At 33.8% G+C, this 25,846-nt stretch overlaps 1 protein-coding gene across 1 annotated transcript in view; it reads left to right on the forward strand.

Moving 5' to 3' along the window:
* Positions 1–21,714, forward strand: part of LOC139498565 (protocadherin Fat 4-like) — a 40,044-nt gene extending 18,330 nt beyond the window's left edge. Inside the window, exons 6-19 of the mRNA XM_071287007.1 lie at positions 2,846–3,022; positions 4,140–4,258; positions 4,811–4,982; positions 10,504–10,671; positions 11,215–11,358; positions 12,777–12,899; positions 13,705–13,908; positions 14,766–14,974; positions 15,572–16,416; positions 17,099–17,145; positions 18,216–18,251; positions 18,782–18,829; positions 20,691–20,760; positions 21,444–21,714. Coding sequence (XP_071143108.1) covers positions 2,846–3,022; positions 4,140–4,258; positions 4,811–4,982; positions 10,504–10,671; positions 11,215–11,358; positions 12,777–12,899; positions 13,705–13,908; positions 14,766–14,974; positions 15,572–16,416; positions 17,099–17,145; positions 18,216–18,251; positions 18,782–18,829; positions 20,691–20,760; positions 21,444–21,459 — 2,378 coding nt within the window. The 3' untranslated portion in view covers positions 21,460–21,714. The remainder of the gene's footprint in view (positions 1–2,845; positions 3,023–4,139; positions 4,259–4,810; positions 4,983–10,503; positions 10,672–11,214; positions 11,359–12,776; positions 12,900–13,704; positions 13,909–14,765; positions 14,975–15,571; positions 16,417–17,098; positions 17,146–18,215; positions 18,252–18,781; positions 18,830–20,690; positions 20,761–21,443) is intronic.
* Positions 21,715–25,846: the final 4,132 nt, after the last annotated feature.

Below are 25,846 nucleotides of genomic sequence, written 5' to 3' on the forward strand. Positions count from 1 at the left end.
ATGAAAAATGTATCTAAGAGGAAACTTAGACGAGTCCTTTAAACAAGAAAATCACACCCATCCACCAGCATTTAGTCTCATTTAGTTTAATACAAAGTCTTTCGAAACATTGACAAGATGTAACTATTGTAGACAATATAACGATTGACGATGCAAAGAGACGTTATCAAAGGCAAACATGCTAACCACGAAACTGATACAGTTTCTCAGGTGTAGATAAACACAAAACAGAGTTTATTCTATTTCTGTCAAATTATAAACTGATGGATGAACACATTTTCGGGAAGAGAATTATTGCTACAGTTGATACCGATGTAGTAGTACTTGTTGTGTCCTGCTTTCATGTCACAAATGCAGGTGATATTTATGGGTTTAAGGACTGGAAAACACTTCGGATGCATTTCAATTCATGAGCTTGCTAACTTTTTAGGACAAGAAAATGCATATATGCATTGCCTCTTTTCCATGCCTTCACTGAATTCGACACTGTGGCATCGATTGCTGGTTAAGGAAAAACACAGCATGGGATACATGGATATCATTTAATGGTGTCACAAGAGCATTCATCGTTATAAGAGACCAGGATTGCGTTCAATATCGTAGCAGCCAGCCGACGTAGTGCTACGTACATATTTGTTTACAGAACTAGTAGCTATGCTAGCTGCTATCAATATCTATTTAGCAGCTAGGACAGCTTCACGTTCAATAGTCATAATCTACGTAGCCCTATGTAGCCGCTACGATATTAATCGCAGCCCTGGCGAGTACTCTGAATGTAGAAACCACTATTACACAATTAATCGAACGATTCGTTATTCTGATGTATGATCGAACAAATATATCAGAGAAGGTCAATGATATTCAACCTTTTTTTGACAACATTGCTTACTTTTATTGATAAATAAAATAAAATTGAGAATGAAAATGGGGAATGTGTCAAAGAGACAAAAACCCGACCATAGAACAGACAACAGCAGAAGGTCACCAGCAGGTCTTATTAAACATATGTATTTCGTCTCTAAATTACGTTTTCGTGTGATATTTTTTACCGGAAGTGACAAAATTCTGAATAAAACACCCTGAGGGTTTCAAAGAAATGATACATTATTTCAAACCATGAATACACAATAATATAGTCTACACAGTAAACTTTGGCTACCAGTTGTGAGAATTAAATAACCATTAATCAGTTATCAAATGCATGTCCGCCATTTTGATGATAAAACCGGAAGTGGATAAAATCAAGCTTGCCTCCATATCTTATTTTGTTTAGAATGGTTCAAACTATGTTTCTACCAAATTTTATGCTTTTAACACAAAGTGAACAATTATTCACCTATCTGCTGGACTAAAAGGTATCCGCCTCTGAAATATTTAGGAAACTGAAAAATGTACTAAAATTTCAAGATTTGCATTTGTTTTCATTTTATAACAAAAATCAATAGATCATGTGTACCACATCTTAAGAAACCCTTTTCAAACTATAATACAGGATTGTTACGAGTTCCCTTAATTTTGGAAAAATTACTAAATGTTTTATCTTTCAGTTTTGAAAAAAATAAAATGTACTATCATTTTTTTGGCAAAAATTCAAAAAGGGGGGTAACTATAGAAAAAGGAATAAATGTTGGCTACAAAAATCTGTGAAAAAACATGATTTTTTTTTGCGATCAGTTAGGGGGACATACACTATCTACGATCCCTGAATCCGCCACTTTTTTTAAAATGCATTGTTTTGTCATTAAAATTGTGTTTTAATAAATAGTCTAATAATCGAATTAATAAAATCACGGAGCTAGAGAAAAGCAGTTTGTATGGAAACTATATATATGTATAAATATGTTTTTTTCAATGAGATAAACAACCTGTAAAATATGATTAATGTGTGTGAAACCTTGAAAACCAACAAAAACAAAACAATTCTTACCGTCATTAGAATAATTATTTCATCCTTGTTGCTGGAATCCGACATTTTTGTGTACTTTCTGATGACATTATGAAATTACCTGCGCATACGAGCATACACTGAACGCTTTACTTTCTGCAAATTCTGGGGTACTATTACATGCAATACACAAAAGACCATACAAGAGGCGCAAAAATGACTAGCGCGAGCTTCCATTTCATTGGATAAAACTGTAACGTGATCAATTTCCAATTTTAGTTCAAGATCTTGAAACTGTCAATTATTTGATTTATATTACAAATTTTATATACCATGTGTCTTACTCATTAACATATTTAAACAAACTCATCCTTCGGATTCGTTTGTTTAAATATGTTAACTCGTAAGAACCATGGTATATACTTAAGGGGCAAAATTTTCACGTAAATTAAGACGGGAACATGATTGTTATATTATAAAGACACACTATTCTAACACCGAATCAAGCCGTATTTGACTTTAGTTATAAATGCCTGCCTGCATAGGTGAGAAGCAGCATATGCCAACTTTCAAGTCTGTTTATATATGACCCGGCGATGGAAGACACCCGAAATCTCCTGGACATGTAGAGCATTTAAATATGACCTGTAACCAATTTATCTTCATTTCTTGATCTTTCAATCAATAAAATAACAAAAGGCAGAACGAAATACGTAAAATAAAAAAGTTCAATTAGAAAATACTAGATAAAACTTTATTGAAGAATGCTGTCATTAATACATGATAGGTTGAACGAATTACTTAGCCTACATTGTACGTTTTGGCAAAAATGTCATGGCAACATCGTTGTCATGTTAATATTACATATCCACAATAATTCCACATGTTAATAGAAAAAGACCTATTACTTTGTGTAAATATCAGCGAAATGAGACTGCTACATATTCTCCCACATTTCAGATTCAGCACCGTATTTTACGAACGGGGGTACAAAGGTTTCATTTTTGGACACAAAAACTGTATCAACTGGGATAACATTATACCAGATGAGTTTTACAGACGACAACAAAGATGATACCACTTTAACAGTTGAAATGACCAACAAGGCAGACACTACATTTATAAGTGACCTGAGACGTAAGTTGTGTAATCGTTTTAATGCGCATCCATTTCAACAGAAGTAAAATGTATTTTATTCCATTGGTTACTTTTATATTTTACGAATGGAAAAACATGTTAGCATACAATATGGTCTGAAACTGTGGACACATTTATCAACATAAAATACAGTTTAAAAAAAAAGGCAGCTGGTCAACATACAATACAGTCTTAAACAATATATATCTAGGTCAGCATACAATACCGTCTTAGACATTAGATAGCTGGCTAACATACAATACAGTCTTAAACAATATATATTTAGGTCAGCATATAATACAGTCTTAGACAATAGACAGCTGCCGGCTAACATACAATAAGTCTTAAACGATATATCTAGGTCAGAATACAATACAGTCTTAAATAATAGACAACTGGCTAACATACAATACAGTCTTAAACAATTGATATCTAGGTCAGCATACAGTACAGTCTTAAACAATAGATATCTAGGTCAGCATACAATACAGTCTTAAACAATAGACAACTGGCTAACATACAATACAGTATTAAACAATAGATATCTAGGTCAGCATACAATACAGTCTTAAACAATAGACTACTGGTTAACATACACTACAGTATTAAACAAAAGATATCTAGGTCAGCATACAATACAGTCTTAAACAATAGACAACTGGCTAACATACAATACAGTATTAAACAATAGATATCTAGGTCAGCATACAATACAGTCTTAAACAATAGACAATAGCCTGTTGTTTTCACGAATTACTTAGCATCTGAGGAACTCTAGACAACACAAGCTACACTTGAGAAAAATGACTGAAAAGATTTATGTCTGCGGCCTATTGGGATCGTCGTAATTCCAGTTACGATTATCGGTTGAACACCAGTGAATATACGGGAAAAAGAATTGTATTTGATACTCGGTGCTTCATTAGTTTTCTACAAATTTTCAATGTTTCTTATTAATTTTATTTTATATGATCTCAAGATATTTATTATAAAAAAAGCATGCCCTGGAATAAAAAAAAGGAAAAAAAAGAAAGACTATGAATGACCATCGATGCCTAAGTTAGTGAATTCCCAAATCGCATTACACTGACAATGTAACTTTAATGTCTTTGATTAGATCGGATTAAGTCAAATGCAGCAGACTGGAAAGTTGGAGAGTATACACTTGAATACAGCGTGAAGGACCAATGTTTGAATGAGGGTACTACATCTGTAATCGTTTGTGTGAACAATACGGTTGGTATATACATGTATCTATCAGACAGGTTTAATCATCACAATGTCGTTGATTGATAACATGTTGACTAATTATTTACAAATAGATCTAGATTCTAAAATATTCTGGTTTAAAAGAGTAGATCAAGGGAAATCTTTTAATCGTTATATATATATGTTATAGTCAGTTCAGCAATGTATTTAAATAAGCACAAGATGAGAGTTATGAAAATTGTTGACACGAGCGTTGCATTGCTTTTTTAAGAGTTGCCTCCCCGAACCTGGTCATATCTTTTAGTAAAATGTAACTACTAGACCACGAAGCTCAGTACAATAGTATACTCGTTTTGCAATGACAAGATATTGTGCTTTCAATCTTGTGTTTTACACTTAATGTCTATGAAATTGACTATTAGGCGGATCCAGTGGGTCCTGGTGGGCGCCCCCCTTTTTGTGGGAAAAATTTGGTTGATTTATATCAGGAATCACTGAATTGCATGTACCATTTCTAAAATACACGTAATACTATACCCTTACAAACGAAACGTATTTATTGTAACGTTTCAATTATAGGCACCAGAGATAAAGAATACTGTGATATCTTATAACATAAAAGAAAATAACAATGACGAAACCCAAATTATGTCGCTAACGGTTACAGATAAACAGACCTACAGATGCAACCTTGGAACAGTCAGCCCGAATGATGGTATATTTATCATCAAACAACCAACTGGAACTGATCGTAAGTTGCTTTAAAATAAACTTATTTTCGCGGATACTGAATTTTGCGTTTTACCCTTTCTAGTCCACTTCGCGGCTATTTAATCCGCGATTTTCTTATTTACCTAATGTAGTTTAATAAACAAAGTTTTACATATCCACCACGATTTATATTCGCATTAATTTTCTATTCGCGAAAGTCGAGTTAATAAATCGCTCCCAAAAATAAATGTTTACAGTACAGAACATTTTTAAATTAACTTAAACAAATGTATCTTACAACGCCTTGAAACATTTGTAAATCAAGAACATTTTTTCTCAAAATCGGACTGACTATGATTGTAAGCATGAGAGCGGAAGAAAACAAAACGAATTATTCAAAAAAGGAATAATATAATTAGAAATTCTAGATGATGGTGCTCAGAAAATCACTAAAGATTCACATATCAGATAATGTAATTGTTGGACAATTCGTGATGACGCACGTTAGGATGTGTAACTAGAGGCTCTAAAGAGCCTGTGTCTCTCACCTTGGTCTATGCATGGAAGTAATATTGGAAGGAATAACATCGTCGTCACTTCAAAGGTTTCATCTGCGTTACCGCCCATCTTTCAATAACTCGTTAATTGGTTCAATATCTGGCATGGAAGTTTATTCTCCGCATGTGATCGATCAAATCACTGACACTTATCGGTCATTTTCGTGTTCACGGAGAAGTGAACTACGAACAGACAAGTTTTTGTCGAATATACATGCGAAGTAACCCGAATAGTCCATTCGTTACATTCCGTTGATGTACGCTGCCGAAAAGAGTCATTCGTTCAATTTTTATTTTAGTCCAATTTTTCCCTATTTTTGGTTAGTTTGAACTTAATAGTTAAAACCGACAGCTATCAGATACGAAATTGGAGAACAAAGTTGTATCATTTCAATTTTAAAATTTACAGACAATTAAAAAACCATTTCCGTATAAAGTTAAGAAGATGACTGTACAAAAAATACGTCAAATATTACTTCCATGGTCTATGTGAATATCAAACAAAGGAAGCAGATGGATTCATGACAAAATTGTGTTTTGGTGATGGTGATGTGTTTGTACATCTTACTTTACTAAACAGTCTTGCTGCTTACAATTATCTCTATCTATAATGAACTTGGCCCAGTAGTTTCAGTGGAAAATGTTAATAAAAATTTACAAAATTTATGAAAATTGTAAAAAAAATGACTATAAAGGACAATAACTCCTTAGGGGGTCAATTGACCATTTCGGTCATGTTAACTTATTTGTAAATCTTACTTTGCTGAACATTATTTATATAATAGTTCTTGAATAACTGGTCATTATGGTTATATACAGGACAGTGGTATTGACTAAGATAGTGATAATGACTGAGCCGAAGACGAGGTCATTATCGCTGTCACAGTCAATACCAATTATCCTACGAGCAGTCCATATATCACGATAATGACCAGTTATTCAAAAACTATTATGTTTATTTCATTGAGGAACCATGTTTCAGAAAATTCTCATAGATTCAAAATGTCCAAAGCAAACTCGAGTAGTTGCACGATTTTTATGGCAAAGAGTTAAAACCAGTCGTAGCAATAATGCCATTCATTTTAGTGCAATTTTTATGCCCCATTTAGGGGCATTATGTTTTCTGGTCTGTGCGTCCGTCCGTCCGTCTGTTCGTTCATTCGTCCGTTCGTCCGTTCGTCCGTCTGTCCCGCTTCAGGTTAAAGTTTTTGGTCGAGGTAGTTTTTGATGAAGTTGAAGTCTAATCAACTTGAAACTTAGTATATATGTTCTGTATGATATGATCTTTCTAATTTTAATTCCAAATTAGAGATTTAACCCCATTTTCATGGTCCACTGAACATAGAAAATGATAGTGCGGATGGGGCATCCGTGTACTGGGGACACATTCTTGTTCAGTATATGAATACTTAATCAAGTTATCTAAAATTTTATAATTTACCAAAACATATGGTAAACAATTCAACAACTTAAATATAATATTAAAAACAGGAAATGTTTTATCGAAGGGACATCTCTTTAAACAGAGAATCAACGCCCCACAGGTCATTAACAGAGAAACCACGCCCCAGCAGTCATTAACAGACGGAAACCATGCCCCAACGATCATTAACAGACGGAAACCATGCCCCATCGGTCATTATCATGTGAAAATCTGTTAACGACCGGTTTTCTGGTCCGTTTCGTTCTGTTAATGACCGATGGAATTTATTACTGAAGAATAATGAATGTCATGTGGTCCCTTTTTATCCAATAAGAGAAGCTTATTCTTAAGCGATATGAAATAATGCTGTTTACAGTTTATCTCTATCTATAATAATATTCAAGATAATAACCAAAAACAGCAAAATTTCCTTAAAATTACAAATTCAGGGGCAGCAACCCAACAACAGGTTGTCCGATTCATCTGAAAATTTCAGGACAGATAGATCTTAACCTGATAAACAATTTTACACCAATCAGATTTTCTCTAAATGCTTTGGTTTTTGAGTTATAAGCCAAATACTGCATTTTACCCCTATGTTCTAGTTTCAGCCGTGGTGGCCATCTTGATTTGATGGCCGGGTCACCGGACACATTTTTTAAACTAGATTCCCCAAAGATGATTGTGGCCAAGTATGGAATAATTTGGCCAAGTAGTTTCAGAGGAGACGATTTTTGTAAAAGATAACTAAGATTTACGAAAAATGGTTAAAAATTGACTATAAGGGCAATAATTCCTAAAGGGGTCAACTGACCATTTCGGTCACGTTCACTTATTTGTAAATCTTACTTTGCTGAACATTATTGCTGTCTACAGTTTATCTCTATCTATAATAATATTCAAGATAATAACCAAAAACAGCAAAATTTCCTTAAAATTACAAATTCAGGGGCAGCAACCCAACAACGGGTTGTCCGATTCATCTGAAAATTTCAGGGCAAATAGATCTTGACCTGATAAACAATTTTACCCCAGTCAGATTTTCTGTAAATGCTTTGGTTTTTGAGTTATAAGCCAAAAACTGCATTTTACCCCTATGTTCTATTTTTAGCCATGGCGGCCATCTTGGTTGGTTGGCCGGGTCACCGAACACATTTTATTTAAACTAGATACCCCAATAATGATTGTGGCCAAGTTTGGTTTAATTTGGCCCAGTAGTTTCAGACGAGAAGATTTTTGTAAAAATTAACGACGACGGACGACGGACGACGGACGACGGACGACGGACGCAAAGTTATGGGAAAAGCTCACTTGACCCTTCGGGCCAGGTGAGCTAAAAAAGGGAATGGACAAAATAGTCAGTATTTATTGATACATTAGTGATTTTAAAAAAAAAAATACATCGAAAGCCTAAAATAAACATTTAACTATCATTTTTCAATGTTTAAAATCTATTTGTTTTGAATAAAGAACAAAATCAACTATAACAATTGAAAAGGTCCGGCTATTGCAATCCGTCAATTTTAGATGAGACGTTATCGATTAATCCTGATCATTTCATATATATTTTTTGGTAATTTTAAATTTGAATCATTACGCTATCTGACGTGGTCATTAATTTTACCCATGAAATGAATATTCTTTTCCATGATTTTTAAAAAGAAATGTAACGTGTAACCAGGCGTTTATATCTCAAATGTGCGTTCCAGTAAATACTTGGATCCAAGTTGTCCATAAACAATACGGTTATTCTAAAACTACAACTATCTATATTATGCACAATGAACTAAAATATACACATTGACTCTTTGCCGATATAAAATAACAACGGACAATTATATACAGTTAAGTCGGCTTCATATCTTTACTTACATCTAGAAATTGACAATGAGGGTTGGTTGAAAACAAAACTTTACGACAAAAGAGATGATTTCAGCTTTTCAATTGTGTTTCCATTTCTAAGTAGCAACATTCCAGCAATACCTGCATACGGGGTATATATCTTCCAATTGATACGATATTCCCGTTTTTGCATTTCCTATCATGATTTTCTTGATAGAGGGTTGCTGCTCACAAGGAAGCTATTAAACCAAGAGTTCCAAATGGTGAAGTTGAAATCATCCCTTCGTAAATTTTACGGACGCCATCTCGAGTTGGTTGACCGTTATGCAATAACCGTTTCACAAATGATATCGGATATGTTTATTACGTCGTAACTACAATCCCCTTTCCTTTCATGAATGTGACCTACCGAATTAGATTATTTACCGGATTTGTTATCACATAAGCAACACGACGGGTGCCACATGTGGAGCCGGATCTGCTTACCCTTCCGGAGCACCTTAGATCACCCCTAGTTTTTTGGTGAGGTTCGTGTTGTTTACTCTTTAGTTTTCTATGTTGTGTCATGTGTGCTGTTGTTTGTTTGTCTTTTTCATTTTTAGCCATGGCGTTGTCAGTTTGTTTTAGATTTATGAGTTTGACTGTCCCTTTGGTATCTTTCGTCCCTCTCTTGTACGTTCCTTTTGTACCCAGTTCAAAGTGTCCTCTAATATTAAAGCTCTTCTAGCACTTAATATATCAAACATACGCTATATGTCAATGGAAGAAAGCACATCGACAGTCAACCGACAGCCTCGAGGGCCGTTTCTCATTCTCTTATATACCCCTGGTCAATACCACTATTTCCTTTATAGGGGTGTTCTCTATATGTTACCCTTACGGAGCCTAGAGAGTCCTTTACGATCACCCCTATAACTTTCGACCCGGCCACTAATTTCCCCGCCAAACGTCTAAACCTATGTAACTCTTTCTCAAGCGTAAACAGTGCATTGCTACACTAAGATTCTACTTGATTGTAACCTTAACGACCAATAAAAATTACAGAAAAAAGATAGAAAAAAAACTAAATTGAACTGAAAAGGTTGACTGAACTTTTAATCCTAACGAGGGGATTGGATTTTCCCGTTAAGAATGAAGAAAATCAAAAGATGCCTGCCAGAAACAATATCTATCTAGGTACAGTATTCGGAATCTAGTCATTGGACAAATATCTAGGTTCAGCATTGCAGATATCGTCCTTGAAAGTCTATCTATGTAAACCATTCGAGATCTCGTCATGAAATGTCTATCTAGGTACATCATTCGGAATCTAGTCATTAAATAAATATCTAGGTACAGCATTTGAGATATCGTCCTTGAATGTTTATATAGGTACATCATTCGAGATCTCGTCCTTGCATGTCTATATAGGTACACCATTCGAGGTATCGTCCTTGAATGTGTATCTAGATACACCATTCGAGATCTCGTCATTGAATGTCTATCTAGGTACAGCATTCGAGATTTCGTCATTGAATATCTATATAGGTACACCATTCGAGAGTTCGTTATTGAATGTCTATCCGTAGTAGATATTGCATTCGATTTTAAACACAGCACAATAAACTATCATGATTGACACTATTTGATTAAGAGGAATTCCCATATTATGTGACCTATTTTTTATTGTATAACACCTTTAATATTCCGCTTTCTCATGCCACTTAGACACGTCAATAATACTTTTGATATGATTTCAGCATTTAATCTCTATCTGAAGGGAGGTTCAATGAAAGATATGGACTATGATGCCAAACCTCAATATACAGTTACCGCAGTGTGTACAGATGACTTGGGACTAGCAACAGAAAAAATATTTTATGTCAATGTTGAGAAAAATATTGAACCGGTCATAAATGTTTTGCCAAGTAAGTGGTAACACTCAACTATTGTTGAAGTCTTATTAATTTACTATTCACAGGTATTACTATCAATCGTGTGAACATACCAAACCTATATTGTGAAAGTCACCAGTTAATAAACATAATAAATATTCAATCAATCGTATTTATAGTACAAAGTTAACAAGCCAAACTCACCAATTAATCAATGTAGGATTTGTTTTATCGATCGCATGGACATCAAAACTAACGATAGAATATATCACTAGTTCATCATTGTGGGATATATTCTATCGATTGTGTGATCCATACCAATACCAAAAGTAACAAAGTATATATCACTAATTCACATCGATATAGGCTATATTCTATCGATTGTGTGATCCATACCAATACCAAAACTAACAAAGTATATTACCAGTTAATCGATATAGGATATATTTTATAGATCGTTGTAACAAAACAAAAGTAACCAATAATACTTAACAATTTGCCTGCACTTTTTACAAAATGTATCATTTGCATACAGATGCGTTCAATTGACTGTCATATTTTTATTTACATTTAAAGCTACTGTACAAAAGTCAGCATTAACTACGAAGTCTGGAGATCAGATTTATCAGGTGGATATAATAGACACGGACACTGCAGCAGAAGACCTAACTTTTAGTATAACATGCTCTCCAACTCAGTGTCCTTTTACAATCTCACCAAGTATGTATGATGCTTTTGTTAAAAAATTATTTTCTGATATATAATGATCATTTATAGCATTCATACCAATATTATTCAGAATTTAGGGTCCTCAGTGCTCATCAACATAATTCTTACTTTATTTAGCCCTTTATGTTTTTTTATTCGAGCGTCAATGATGAGTATTTGTACACGAAACGTCTGTTTATCGTATAAGGTTTTGAACTGCATCTATGATGAGTGTATTTAACAGAATGGGACATGCATTAACTATAAATACCTGTCGTATTGCATTTTAAACATTTTTTGATTCGAGCGTCACTGATGAGTCTTTTGTAGACGAAACGCGCAATTGGCGTAAATATATTTTATTAGGGTCCCGCCTTTAGGCGGGTACCCTATAGTGATCAGTCTGTCCGTCCGTCCGTCCGTCCATCCGTCCATCCGTCCGTCCGTCCGTCCGTCCATCCGTCCGTCCGTCCGTCCGTAACACTTTTGTGTCCGCTCCATATCTAGAGAACTATTATGATTTCATACTTTATACTTTACATGTTTATTAACCACCACCAGAGGGCGTGTCATGATGTATGTGCAACTTCCTAGGTCAAAGGTCAAGGTCAAAAAACTTTGGTTTCAGATGACAACCCTTTGTCCTGTGGTGAAGATCGTGTCCGCTCTATATCTTGAGAACCGTTATGATTTCAAAGTTTATACTTGACATGTATATGAACCAACACCAGAGGGTGTGTCATAATTTATGAACGACTGCCTAGGGCAAAGTTCAAGGTCAAACACTTTGGTTTCAGTTGACAACCCCATGTCCTATGGTAAAGATTGTGTCCGCTCTATATCTTGAGAACCGTTATCATTTTGAAGTTTATACCTGAAATGTATATAAACCAATATCAGAGGGTATGTCACAATTTATGTACAACTTCCTAGGTCAAAGGTCAAGGTCAAAAACTCTGGTTTCAGTTGACAACCCCATGTCCTATGGTAAAGATCGTGTCCGCTCTATATCTTGAGAACCGTTTTCATTTCAAAGTTTATACTTGACATGTATATAAATCAACACAAAAGGGTGTGTCATAATTTATGTACAACTTCCTAGGTCAAAGGTCAAGGTCAAAAACTTTGATTTCAGTTGACAAACCCATGTCCTATGGTAAAGATATAATTTTTTAATGCACATTATTCACAGCGGGGCCCAAAGAGATGGCTCCCATCTCAATGATATCTAGTTTATCCTGGTATCTATCTTTGATGAGTTTATTAGGCATCCGTTCGAGCTATCCGTTAACGTGTGACCGAGGCTTTATACATTTCTAAGTTAGCCGTAGAATCAATAAAAAGAAAACAGACAAAAGAACAGAGAGAACAATTGAAATGTGTCATGCTTACAGAATGAAAAACGTTTTAATTATTTCTGTATTATACAGCTGGTGAAATAACAGCTACAGAAGATCTAACCTTACATAAAGTAAGCCCATATAAAATTTATGTGGTAGTAAAGGACGAACAGCGAACAACTGGACCAAAAACACTGACCGTAGAGCTAACAGGTAAAATTAAAAATGATTAAAATATATGTTCTGAAAAGCGAGTCGTTTTGTACAAAAGTTGCTATTTTTAATTCGTAATTACACAAAATCATGCTTTTAAAAAACAATCTCTGACGTCTTTAATCTAAATCTATTGAATGTGTACTGATTGATGTTTTAGTCTGGAAGAACGTTATTAATGACTTTGAGCTAGCTTTCAGTAACTTCGAGTGCTCTGAGATTGGTAATATGTATATTTTGTTTCCTACGTGTTTTTTTTTTGTGATTCTTACCAAATATTTGATTTCAAGTTCCGACAGATTTTTACAGTTTGTTCTTATGTTTTGCGGTAACACCAATCAACTACTATACACAAATGTGATAAAGTGACTTCAAACTCATACAAGGAAAATGAGTCCTCACGATGTCGTATGACAGGAAACAAAACTATACGACAATGAATTATTTTTGAATTACAAATAGATATAAGAATACTAATATAACACCGATTTTGTATATGCAGGTACTGATACAAATTGTTAACAAATGATTCCTCTTGAAAAAGATATACATTTTGTACCTTGTTCCATGAATGCTTTTCATCATTGTTGACGAACATACGTAAAAGAATCATAATATTACAGTCAAATTCAGTTGCTTTATTACTTTTCCCCTTTGTAAAATGCAAATCAAATAGTGATACTTATAAAATGTAAAGCATTTGTTAATATTTATCTCACAGTTCAAAGAAATAAGAAATGTTGTATAGCATGCACAGAACAATACTTGTGCTGTAATGAATAAAATGTTTGCAATTATTTTAAAGATATCAATGATAGACCAGAAATTAATAACCTTGGTGTGACGTCACTTACACAGCCAATCGACGAAAATATAGATGGTGACACCACAATAGGTCGACAGGTTTACGATATCGATATCACTGACGACAACATTGGTGATACCCACACATTTTCTGCTACAACGAATCCGAATGGTTGCTCCGACTTGTACAGCCTCGATCCAACAAGTAAGTTTGTGTTGTTTGTATCATATGTAATTTGCTTTTCTTTAAAGAGAATCGTCGATTGATAATATAAAGCTTTTCTGTCAAAGTTTTGATAACGTGGTTTGCAGTGGTTAAAACGTGAAACAAAGTCAGTAAGCCATAACGGAAATAAACAGTCGTTTAAAAATAGAAGCCAAAGATACCCAGTTGATACTCAAACTCATAAGTCGAAAACAAACTGACAAATGAATGCCATCGCAAATAAAAGAAAGGAAATAAAAATAAAGACAAACAATAGTATGAAAAACGCAACAAAGAAAACTAAAGAATGAGCAACACGAACGCCTTTTAATTTCGAGGTGATTTTAAAATATGTCGCATTAACATGTATTAATTTCAGAAAAATTAGCTTGATTTGATCTCAGAAACATTTGTAATCATATAAATAATAGTCTTAACAGTATTACTCCTTCGTGTGTAAGTCTACTTTGCCTGATGGAGTATGTAATTCATCTAAGTAGCACACACACATACACACATCCAAAGAAGTTTTGCAATTCTTCTAAATCCATATAATCAAATGAAAATTCCTTATTGTGTAAAATTGAGATTGTCAGGCGACTTCAATTTTATGTGGTTTTTCGAGATGAGCGATGAACTAAACAAAGTATCACCAACCACTTTTTTTCAAAAACGCGTATGTAAAGGACGCTTGATCGAATTGCGGCTTTCGGGTAATATCGGGCTTCCGGGAAATATCCTGCTTTCGGGAAATATTGCAATTAATAATCTACCTGATGGTCTTTCTACTTCTTGTTTAACAAATAAAATTACGTTTGAAAATTTTATAATAAGCAATACATAACTTATTTTTAAAGCTGGTGTTGTGTCTACGACAGCCATATTAAATTATGAAGAACTTAAAACAAGTAGTCCTCAACGTCATATCTGCGATTTAATTGTTACGGTGGATGACGGAAGGGAAACATCAATACAAAAGAAATTAAGGATAGAGGTTACTGATGTCAATGAGCAACAAACTGGTTTTGAAAAAGATTTATACACTATCACTGGAACAGAAGGAACTGTGAGTTACTCCTGAGGGTACTTCTAAAATTTATAGGAAAAAGAGGTTTAAACTCCTCCACATGTTAAGGTGGTCGCCATGTCAGTATCCCCGTTGGTGACTAGGTTGTTTGTTTATAAAACTAATTTGATGTTGGGTAAAATTTTTTAGTAGTTTGTTTTTGTTATATTAATTGGCATCTAAGTGAATTAAGCACGACATACAGTATAGTCACTTGGATATGCTGAAATGCAGTGGAAACTGTTCACTCAAAATCTTTATTTAATTTTCATTTAACAGTGTTATGACGCATTTCTATAATTTTCAATGAAAAGCGTAAACGGTTTTGAATATCAAACTATTTAATATGTTCTTTCTGCAAGTGTGCATATTATGATGAATTTCATTTTCGTCAGTCAGTAACTAACAAGATCATAAATGTTTTCTTGAAAGTATCCGAGGTTTTGAATTGTATGTTTTGTATGTATGGTGTACTGTTTGTCTTCCTTTCATTCGAATGGTCTTTGATTATGGACTTACCGTTTTGAATTAACTTCGGCGTTCTGTATTTTGTGATTTTACTTTTTTTCAAAATCCTACATGTTTTTTTTTTATTAGAAAGGAACTGTTCTACCGGCTGCTGGATTTGTGGTCAACGACGTGGATATTAATGATGTACAGACTTACACTATGGACTGTAAAGACAAACAAAGTTATTTTGACATGGATCCAACTACAGGAAGAATAACACAGCTACAAGAATATGATTTAGATCCGAATAATTGGCAATTCAATACCCCGAAGTGTGATGTTACAGCCACAGACAAAGCCGGTCATACAGTTACAACAAAACTTAATATAAGGATCGAAGAAATTAACGACAATCCCCCGAAACTAAATCAAAGAACATATTACAAAAATGTACCACAAAATACACCTGTAGGATCCCAACTTTTGTCGTGTACATCAACAGACGATGACGTCAAAACAGAACATACACAACGCTCATATTCTTTGGGTGATTCAAATTTTGCCGTGGACAATAGCTGTAATATTCGATCAGCTACAGATTTCAGCGGATATCCAGTGGGCACAACATTCACTTTCCCACTTACTGCCACTGATTCAGATGACACATCATTAAATGACGAGGCAACTGTCACTATTGTCATAATTGATCCGACGACTACTACCGTCACAACTACAGTTGCTAATACCATAACCAATGCAAACAACAATAATGGTAATACAGGAACCGGAACTGGAACCGGAACCGGAACTAGTAATACCGGAAACAGTGGATCACCTGCTGCTTTCTTAAGTCGTCCTACAGACCTTGCATGGTTTATTCCTGCCATGATAGCTCTTGCAGTCATGACTGCATTGTTGGGTTATATGATATACCGGTGTTGCCGGGTTCCTGGGTTCTGCGCACGACTGTTCTCTGATACGTGTGGTTGCTTGTGAGTAAAATTTTATTTGCATATAATAAGCATTTCATTATGATGCAATGGGATGTGATACAAATGATAATATAACAAATTTTTAACGAATCAACTTCATTATAAAGAAAAGCGCTTCTGTAAATATTGTCTCCGCAGTCTTGTTCTGACATGAAATGTCATTTATTAGGAAATTGTCTGTACTTTGTTTTGTTCATTTGACATTGAGATCATTCGAAACAATATGGGTTTTCGACTTAAAAGCATAGAAGACCATCGCCGGTATGGAATTGATTTCTTTATTTTCAATGGTTTTAACGGAAATCGATTCGCATTTCAACTATTTGAACTCTACGGATACCCATTCCAACATACAGTGGTGTACCTCACACTTGTTTGACAGTCGCATAGAATGGCATTGTATTGAAAACACTATGTGAGCAGAACAAGTAAACATAAGACAAGAAAAAAAAAGACCATAGCACAATAGCACTCTGGCGATATGTTAAAATATCCAGCCACGCCAAATAGATACTTCCATTCATGGACAGTAATGGTAAAAAATGTACAAAGACAAATAGAAAGATCAATATGACACGTCATTAAGATGATACACAACGTCATTACCCGGAATCTTAAATTCAAGACCATCATGTATATTATCTCATAGATTTAGACTGGTTTATGTTTTATTATTTTTCAGCAATGATAGGGATTGCTGTGGTAAGAGAGGTAGAGGTAAAATAACCAGTAAGTTTCTTTCGTTAAATTTTCATAAATAGCTATAAACTGTTTGAAAATAGCGTTATTAAAGGAAATAGCAAGTCCAACTGTCGCTGTCGTTATCGTGTATCAAATTATATTTTTAACTAAAACGTGTAAATATTTTCGTATCTTTAAAGAAAACAACTTTGTACATCTAATTCCGTGTTCAGGCTTTTGATAATCTTATTGGTATGGTAGGTAGACTTGAATTTGTTTTTATTCTGTCTTCTTGTTTAACGATATATGGTCTAGATATGCACAAAATTTGCGGACACAAAACTAGTTTAATTCCTTCACGTTTTGTGATTGTCCGAGGCTGCACCATGTGTTTTTTTTAATTGTTTATCTAAATGCATTGATGTCGGTTTGTTGGTTTGATCTCTTAGGATAGGACTGGTGATTCCCTTTGTCCTTATTATTTACCTCAGTAATATTGAGTTTACTAAAATAAATGTGGCAGAAATGTCGTTGCTAGCTTTTTTTTTGGTCATGAAGTACGACATTTGCAATATTTTACGAAACAACCTTTATATATACAAATATGATTGTTTAGTACTCAGTGGCAACTGATTATGTTTATGCAAAATATAGAACCACTGAAATATGAAGCATTTAAGCAAGCAAAATCAAAGACAACCCGTCACTTGCTGCAAAGGTTGATTGACGGGATGACTTCCATTTCTACATAAGAAGTTGCATTACTAAACCCTTTCCAACCATTCATGACTGCTTATCTCTAGCGCTGTGGTTGTCGTGTTGAAGCGTGTTTGTCGTCGGTATAAGACCAAAGAGTTCACAGGTTAATCCTAATGTCACTCCTAAACTACGAAGGAAAAATAAGATACATATGATTAACAAAAAACCTAAATCGTTGAAAATGTAATTGAAAGGAAACAGATAGGGACTTATCTACAAACACTATACAGAACTCTAAATAATAAGAAAGTGTCATGCGTATATATGTTTGTAATTTTCAATTTTTATTCAACAATAGTAATTATCAATTACCTACGTATGTTATAGAATCAGGTATAATTCAGTTATTCCTTTTTTAGATCCAAAGGCAGCTAAGAAAAACAATGCCGTGAGCGGTAAGTATTTGCTTTGGAAGTTAATTTGAAGTTCCCCGTGGGTTATTTCCTCTCGAAAATTTGCTTTTCTTCAATGGTTGTCGAGGTCAATTAATAAAAAAGGCAAATGAACCAAATGTTCACAAGCATGATGGTCTTTTTTCATCTAACGTAATAAAACTTTTTCTTTTCACATTTACTTATTCAAACGCTTTCTGAATACTTAATACGGTAATACATATACTAGATTTATACACATGCATCGAGTTCTTTCTTTTGAGAACATTATATTGGTATTTCCAACAGGTACACCCTTCGACAAACAATACAACCAGTGATATATTGACGAGTTGTGTTTAGTATTTACATTGAAGAAAATGTTAGACTGATCAAAACATACGTTTACGATGTGAATTTCGTACAATAAATGTATCAAATGTGAACAGTCATTCCAGGGGCTGACATATTGGATCAATCCAAAATATGTACCAGCATTTTATATGATACGACACCCACCAATACTTCATATTAATCTAGTTTTTTCACCTTAGATAAATCTGAACCACGCAGTAAAGAAAAACCACAGAAACCAAGAAAGAGTAAGTTACCAGAATTTCGTGCAAGGTGAAACGTATATTTTTCAATGTTAATTACAAAGGCAAGGTGAATATGTGTTAAACACATATGTGGATCTCTTCTTTTTGTATTTAAACAAGAAATTTGAAATATGTATATGTTTTTTTTCTACGTCTAACCATTAAAATAGTGTATATCTCTTATGAATATATGACGGTGACTGGTAAGAAGGTAATTTATTAAAAAGTTATTCAAAACCTGGTTTGCCGGATATGATTACCCTTCTTTGAACTTGTAATCGTTTATAATTCCGTGCGTCAAACGCTCGCTTCGTCTACATGAGTTTTGGTGGAACTCGATTAAAAATAGATGGAAGGTCAAAACATTGAAGAAGTTGAAGAACATTAAAAACCAAAATTTCAAGATGTTGTGTTCTTACAGGAACAACACGACGGGTACCACTTGTGGGGCAGCATATGCTTATCGTTCTGGAGCACCTGCGATCACCCTGATTTTTGGTGGGAGTGATGTTGTCAGTCTTTAGTTTTCTATGTTGTTTTATTATGGCCCCTCAACGAAGTTGTAAGTGCCACATAGTTTTATCCTTGTCCGTCATTCCGTCATTCCATAATTACGTCATTCCGCAACAAACCACTATACGGAGTTTTTTCTAAATGCCTTCAAATATTAGGCTGATTTTTGGTATGTGAGTTAACCACGATTAGTTACAGATCAAGTTTAAGTTTTGTTCTGCTCCTCTAATTTTTACCGAAATTATGGGCTTTGAACTTTGATAAATTGTTGAAAAACAAAGTTATACAGACTTTTTTTCTAAACGCATTTAGATATTTGGTATGTCAGTTACCATTGATGAGTTTAAGATCACGTTTAAGTTTTGTTCCGCTCGGATAATTTTTGCTGTAATTTCGGGCTTTGGACTTTTTGAAAATCACAATTATACGCATATCTTTCTAAATGCTTTCAGATATTGGGCTGAATTTTAGTATGTGAGCTAATCATGATGAGTTACAGATCAAGTTTAAGTTCTGTTTCGCTCCGCTAATTTTTGCTAAAATTAAGGGTTTACAATTTTGCAAATTGTTGAACATCACAGTTCTACGGACTTTTTTTCTATACGCCTCCAGATTTTGAGACTACCATCGTGTTTGTGTCCACATGTGTTATTGAAATTGCATATTTTTCAATTTTTTGAGACGGGGCAATTCGTGTCGCTTTGACACATCTAGTGTGTACTATTATTTATGTGTTATGTCTTTTCATTTTAAGCAATGGTGTTGTCAGTTAATTTTCGATTTATGAGTTTGACTGTTCCTCTGGTATCTTTCGCAACTCTTTTAATCTACATTTTCTATGTTGTGTTTTGTGTAGTGTTTGTTTGTCGTTTTTTGTTGTTGCAATTATAACGTTGTCAGACTATTTTCGACGAATGAGTTTGAATGTCCCTCTAGTATCTTTCGCTTCTAAGAATGGAACTCCCTAATAATTTGGAAAAGTTCTCAATGTTTGTGGAAATTAATTTGAATAATACTTTATGTTTGTTAGCTTCTGTTCGTTTACGTCTTTCCGCATGTACATAACAATTAAAGAACAATACATAATGCAATTGTGGTGGGTATGTAACTAATGCATAACTTTTATTATTTCTGCCTTTAACTTATTGCACGAAAGGTACCGATTTATTATCAATCTCTCTCAACTCTATATTTGATAAATCTTTAGACAACTTGGGTTCCAAATAATCTCTTCTATGTCAGGATTAAAATTAAGTACGCCAGACGCGCGTTTTGTCCAATAATTTATTTTATCTTAAGTGAAAATATTAAATGTGTTCTATGTTTTAATATTTTTTATGTAAATTTTCAGTTCGTGATCCCGAAAGTAATGACGGGAATAGTGAATGGAATATATGGTCACATTCTGACTTTTCTGCCAAGTAAGTACACTGAACTTATCTTTTCCGAATTTTTACTTGAACAATAAGATGATTGTATAATAACTTGTCCAAAATTTCAAATAAAGAAATATATTCAACGCGTGACCTCACAACACATTAACATAGCCCTCTGCAAACCGTATTTGGTCATATTTCTGCAGAAAAAAATAGATTGTTTGTCTGTTCCTTTAGTATCTTTCGTCTCTCTGTGCATATTAGCGTGAATTGAAGTTGGTATGCATAATGTACTGTTTGGATAATAACCTCACCTTAGCCATTATTATTTTTAAATTTTGATTAATTCAGTAATGAGAAATAATAAAGCAGGAATACATGGACTTTTGCTTCTGTTTCAATGAGATCTAACAGGTCTTATACGCTTTACCGCTTAACAGTGTTTGCGAGAAGTAATTTGCAGGTTTTAGCAGACATATGTAAGCGGTACAAGCTCTTTATAGCAATACTGTTTTAAATGAAAAGTCTTAGAATATCTCTTGAATTCTTATAAGATATTCATTGGTTTCTCAATTAACAAACAAAAAAGAAGAAGAATTTACCAAACAAAATTTATAACTTTATATGTACATACATATCACTTTTTAACATGCATTTACAGATACCCAATTTACTCTTTAAGTTTCTGATGTAAAATATTGATTTCGGAAAATGTCTTTATATTGCAGGACCGATTGTCGTTAATTTGGAACAACATCTGATATATTGTGTATTATATCACTGGATAGTGGACTGTTAAATATATTTCAAGCAAATGTTATACAACTAAATTTTAATGTTTCCGCCTTGTGATAAAAAGTGCTTTCAAAATGTATGTTCTTTTTTGTTTTTGTTTTCTGGCGTGATTGTTGACGTTGTATATTGAATGTATTTGTTTTTATATTATTTTTTTATTATTATTTTTAACGCTTCACATTAAATAAAAAAAAATGTGTTCTATTTCAATTTATCTGATTCAGAACTTGTACACTTTGTTAATAGAAATTTTGTTATCTTTGTTATCATTGTATTAACACAGTGTAGTTTAGAACATGTTTCCAATAGACCTCTATGAAATCTGGATAAGCATATACTAATATAGTAATGACAGAATCTTAAATTCTGCAATCATGTATTATTCATGTGCAGACACTAAAATTTTTAATAAAACATCTAAAAAAATCATCATTTTTATTTACCTGTCCTGTCCTCTAGATACTCTTTGAAAGATCTTTTAAATGTACCACATGCAGGAAAAGATGTTTTTAACAATTTTGATATCATTATACTTAAGCAAAAGTAATTACTATGATTTTGAAAGAAAGTGATGAAGCTTTTTCCACAGAAGTATGTTGTAGACACGAAATCTGTATTTAACTGATATAATCATCACTGAAGGTCTGCCACTCTTGATATCATTTGATACTTTTTCGTGACAAATAAAATACAAGGGATACCAGGCTAATAATTAAAGTTAGAGAGCCAAACAAGTACAAAGTTGAAGAGCATTGAAGACCCAAAATTCAAAAAAGTTGTGCCAATTACGGCTAAGGTAATAAAATTAACGGTACCAATTTTCTTGGACCAGATGCTATGCCTAAGCTATGCCTAAGCTATGCCTGGGATAAGAAACTCCTTAGTACTTCGAATATTTTTCACTTTTGCAAACAAAAAATTCATCAACATTACCATATCATTATTATTCATTAACACCGAAGTGCTGACTACTGGGCTGGCAATACCCTCGGGATCGAAACGTCCAACACCAGTGTCATCTACCCTAAATAGTTATCAAGGGGCGAAAGATAACAGAGGGACCGTTAAACTAATAAATCGAAAATAAACTGACAACGCCATGGCTATAAATGAAAAAGACAAACAGACGAACAAAAGTACACATGACACAACAAGAAAATTAAAGAATAAGCAACACGAACCCCACCAAAAACTGGGTTGATCTCATGTGCTCCGGAATGGTAAGCAGATCCTGCTCCACATGTGGTTCCCGTCGTGTTGCTCAGGTTATAACGAAGGGGGTATGTGGTGGATATGTGTTCCAGACACCATTTGCATATGTGTCTTTATAATTTAAACAAAGTACAATACAACAGAGAGTGTTTATAAATCGAGAAGAACAGTTCTGATGGAATTGTTACACGATATCTTTTAAAATCAATGCTTCGAATAACTGGTATTTTTAATAAGGCAGTAAAACAACTTTCTTATGGACTTTTTTATAATTTGGAATGTAGTATGACGTCCATTATCACTGAACTAGTGTGCATTCTTGTAAAGGGGCCAGCTGAAGGACGCCTCCGGGTGCGGGAGTTTCTCAATGCATTGAAGACCCCATGGTGGCCTTCGGCTGTTGTCTGTCCTATGGCCGGGTTGTTGTCTCTTGAACACATTCCCCATTTCCATTCTCAATCTTATTTTGATAATTTTTTGGTTTATAAAGTTATAACGTTATATCTCATTTTGTGATTGAAAATTGTCACAGTTTTCACTTGGGGTTCTTTTATGAATGTTGGTCCTCTATGCTCTTCACCTTCGTTCTTTATTTGGCCTTTTTTAACGTTTAAGGATTCGAGAGTCACTGATGAGTCTTTTGTAGACGAAACGCGCGTCTGGCGTATATATAAAATTTAGTCCTGGTATCTATGATGAGTTTATATTCAATAACATAGAAATGACTGGATACATTGATATTGTTCCGACGTTGAGAATAGTTCTCGTAGGTATTAAACATTTAATAGGTGTATAAAATTTGCAATGAGTAACAATGTTTTCGACGGTCATATCCTTAACCTTTTTATAACTAAAATCTAACAGGTATCATAAAATATTAAAATGCAACAATGGTCTTTAAAAAGATATCAAGATATCAATATGGCAAATAAAAACCATACACCAAAAAGAGAGAGAGAGAGAGAGAGAGAGAGAGAGAGAGGAGAGAGAGAGAGAGAGAGAGAGAGAGAGAGAGAGAGAGAGAGAGAGAGGAGAGAGAGAGAGGAGAGAGAGAGAGAGAGAGAGAGAGAGAGAGAGAGAGAGAGAGAGAGAGAGAGAGAGAGAGAGAGAGAGAGAGAGAGAGAGAGAGAGAGAGAGAGACAGAGAGAGAGTATCTAACCATTAAGAAATTATAATAAATAAACAAACAGATGGAAAAAACAAATATTGAGGATCATGAACGCAACCAATAAACTGGCATTAAATCAGGTAATTCAGAAGGGTAAACAGTAATAGCTCTATAATGACATAACATATCCTCATTAAAATATACGACTGGGGGTTTCAAACAATACAATACCAGTCATACCTTTAGTAATGTTAACACACTCGTGAAAGGGGCTAACAGAAACTACGAACATAATGATAAAGCATAACTTCATTAAATGATGCTTAGAATTCAGTGGGTGTGGTGTTCGGAAAGAACTTCTACAAAAGGTACAAAATATATGTCGATATCTAATTGTGAGTTAACATTTTTGGACTGTTGACGTAATGTAGCTGGATATTACTGGTGGATGTACAATTTTCATTTGTCACAGTTCTGGAGTAATACTTATCAAAACCATTGCAATTACTTACATTGGATGCGCACGACTTCAAATTCCGTTCTAAACGAATCCCATTTCGTCCTCATTGATTTGTTCGACATAAACAGATTCTTTTGTATGACAATTTCGCAAAAAGTACAATAACAAAAATACTGAACTCCCGAGGAAAATTAAAAACGGAAAGTCCCTAAAGAAATGATAAAACACATCAAAAGAAACGCATCAAACATTAAGCAAACGTTTGAAGATAACCCTAGTAGGATTCCAAAAAAAAGAAATACAAAAATAGAGATAATGGTGTTGATTTCCTTCATTTCAATGGATAATTAAATATGGTGTAAAACAAATGGATGGTTAAATATGGTGTAAAACAAATGGATGGTTAAATATGGTGTAAAACAAATGGATGGTTAAATATGGTGTAAAACAAATGGATGGTTAAATATGGTGTAAAACAAATGGATGGTTAAATATGGTGTAAAACAAATGGATGGTTAAATATGGTGCAAAACAAATGGATGGTTAAATATGGTGTAAAACAAATGGATGGTTAAATATGGTGCAAAACAAATGGATGGTTAAATATGGTGTAAAACAAATGGATGGTTAAATATGGTGTAAAACAAATGGATGGTTAAATATGGTGTAAAACAAATGGATGGTTAAATATGGGGTAAAACAAATGGATGGTTAAATATGGTGCAAAACAAATGGATGGTTAAATATGGTGTAAAACAAATGGATGGTTAAATATGGTGCAAAACAAATGGATGGTTAAATATGGTGTAAAACAAATGGATGGTTAAATATGGTGTAAAACAAATGGATGGTTAAATATGGTGCAAAAACAAATGGATGGTTAAATATGGTGTAAAACAAATGGATGGTTAAATATGGTGCAAAACAAATGGATGGTTAAATATGGTGTAAAACAAATGGATGGTTAAATATGGTGTAAAACAAATGGATGGTTAAATATGGTGTAAAACAAATGGATGGTTAAATATGGTGTAAAACAAATGGATGGTTAAATATGGTGTAAAACAAATGGATGGTTATGGTTAAATATGGTGCAAAACAAATGGATGGTTAAATATGGTGTAAAACAAATGGATGGTTAAATATGGTGTAAAACAAATGGATGGTTAAATATGGTGTAAAACAAATGGATGGTTAAATATGGTGTAAAACAAATGGATGGTTAAATATGGTGTAAAACAAATGGATGGTTAAATATGGTGTAAAACAAATGGATGGTTAAATATGGTGCAAAACAAATGGATGGTTAAATATGGTGTAAAACAAATGGATGGTTAAATATGGGGTAAAACAAATGGATGGTTAAATATTATGTAAAACAAATAACACAAGATACATACGACATTTGCTTCCGTAGTGTCCGTTAATGCAATTACAGGAAAAGGACGATCTTGTATATGTGCAAGAACCACCATTGTTACATGGATTTTGTAGAACAGGGAGTGTCTGAAAGAATTGATAATACTATTTATATTCAGTTAAAATATATTTGGTAG

Source organism: Mytilus edulis, chromosome 12, assembly GCF_963676685.1.
Source record: "Mytilus edulis chromosome 12, xbMytEdul2.2, whole genome shotgun sequence".
Lineage (NCBI taxonomy): Eukaryota > Metazoa > Mollusca > Bivalvia > Mytilida > Mytilidae > Mytilus > Mytilus edulis.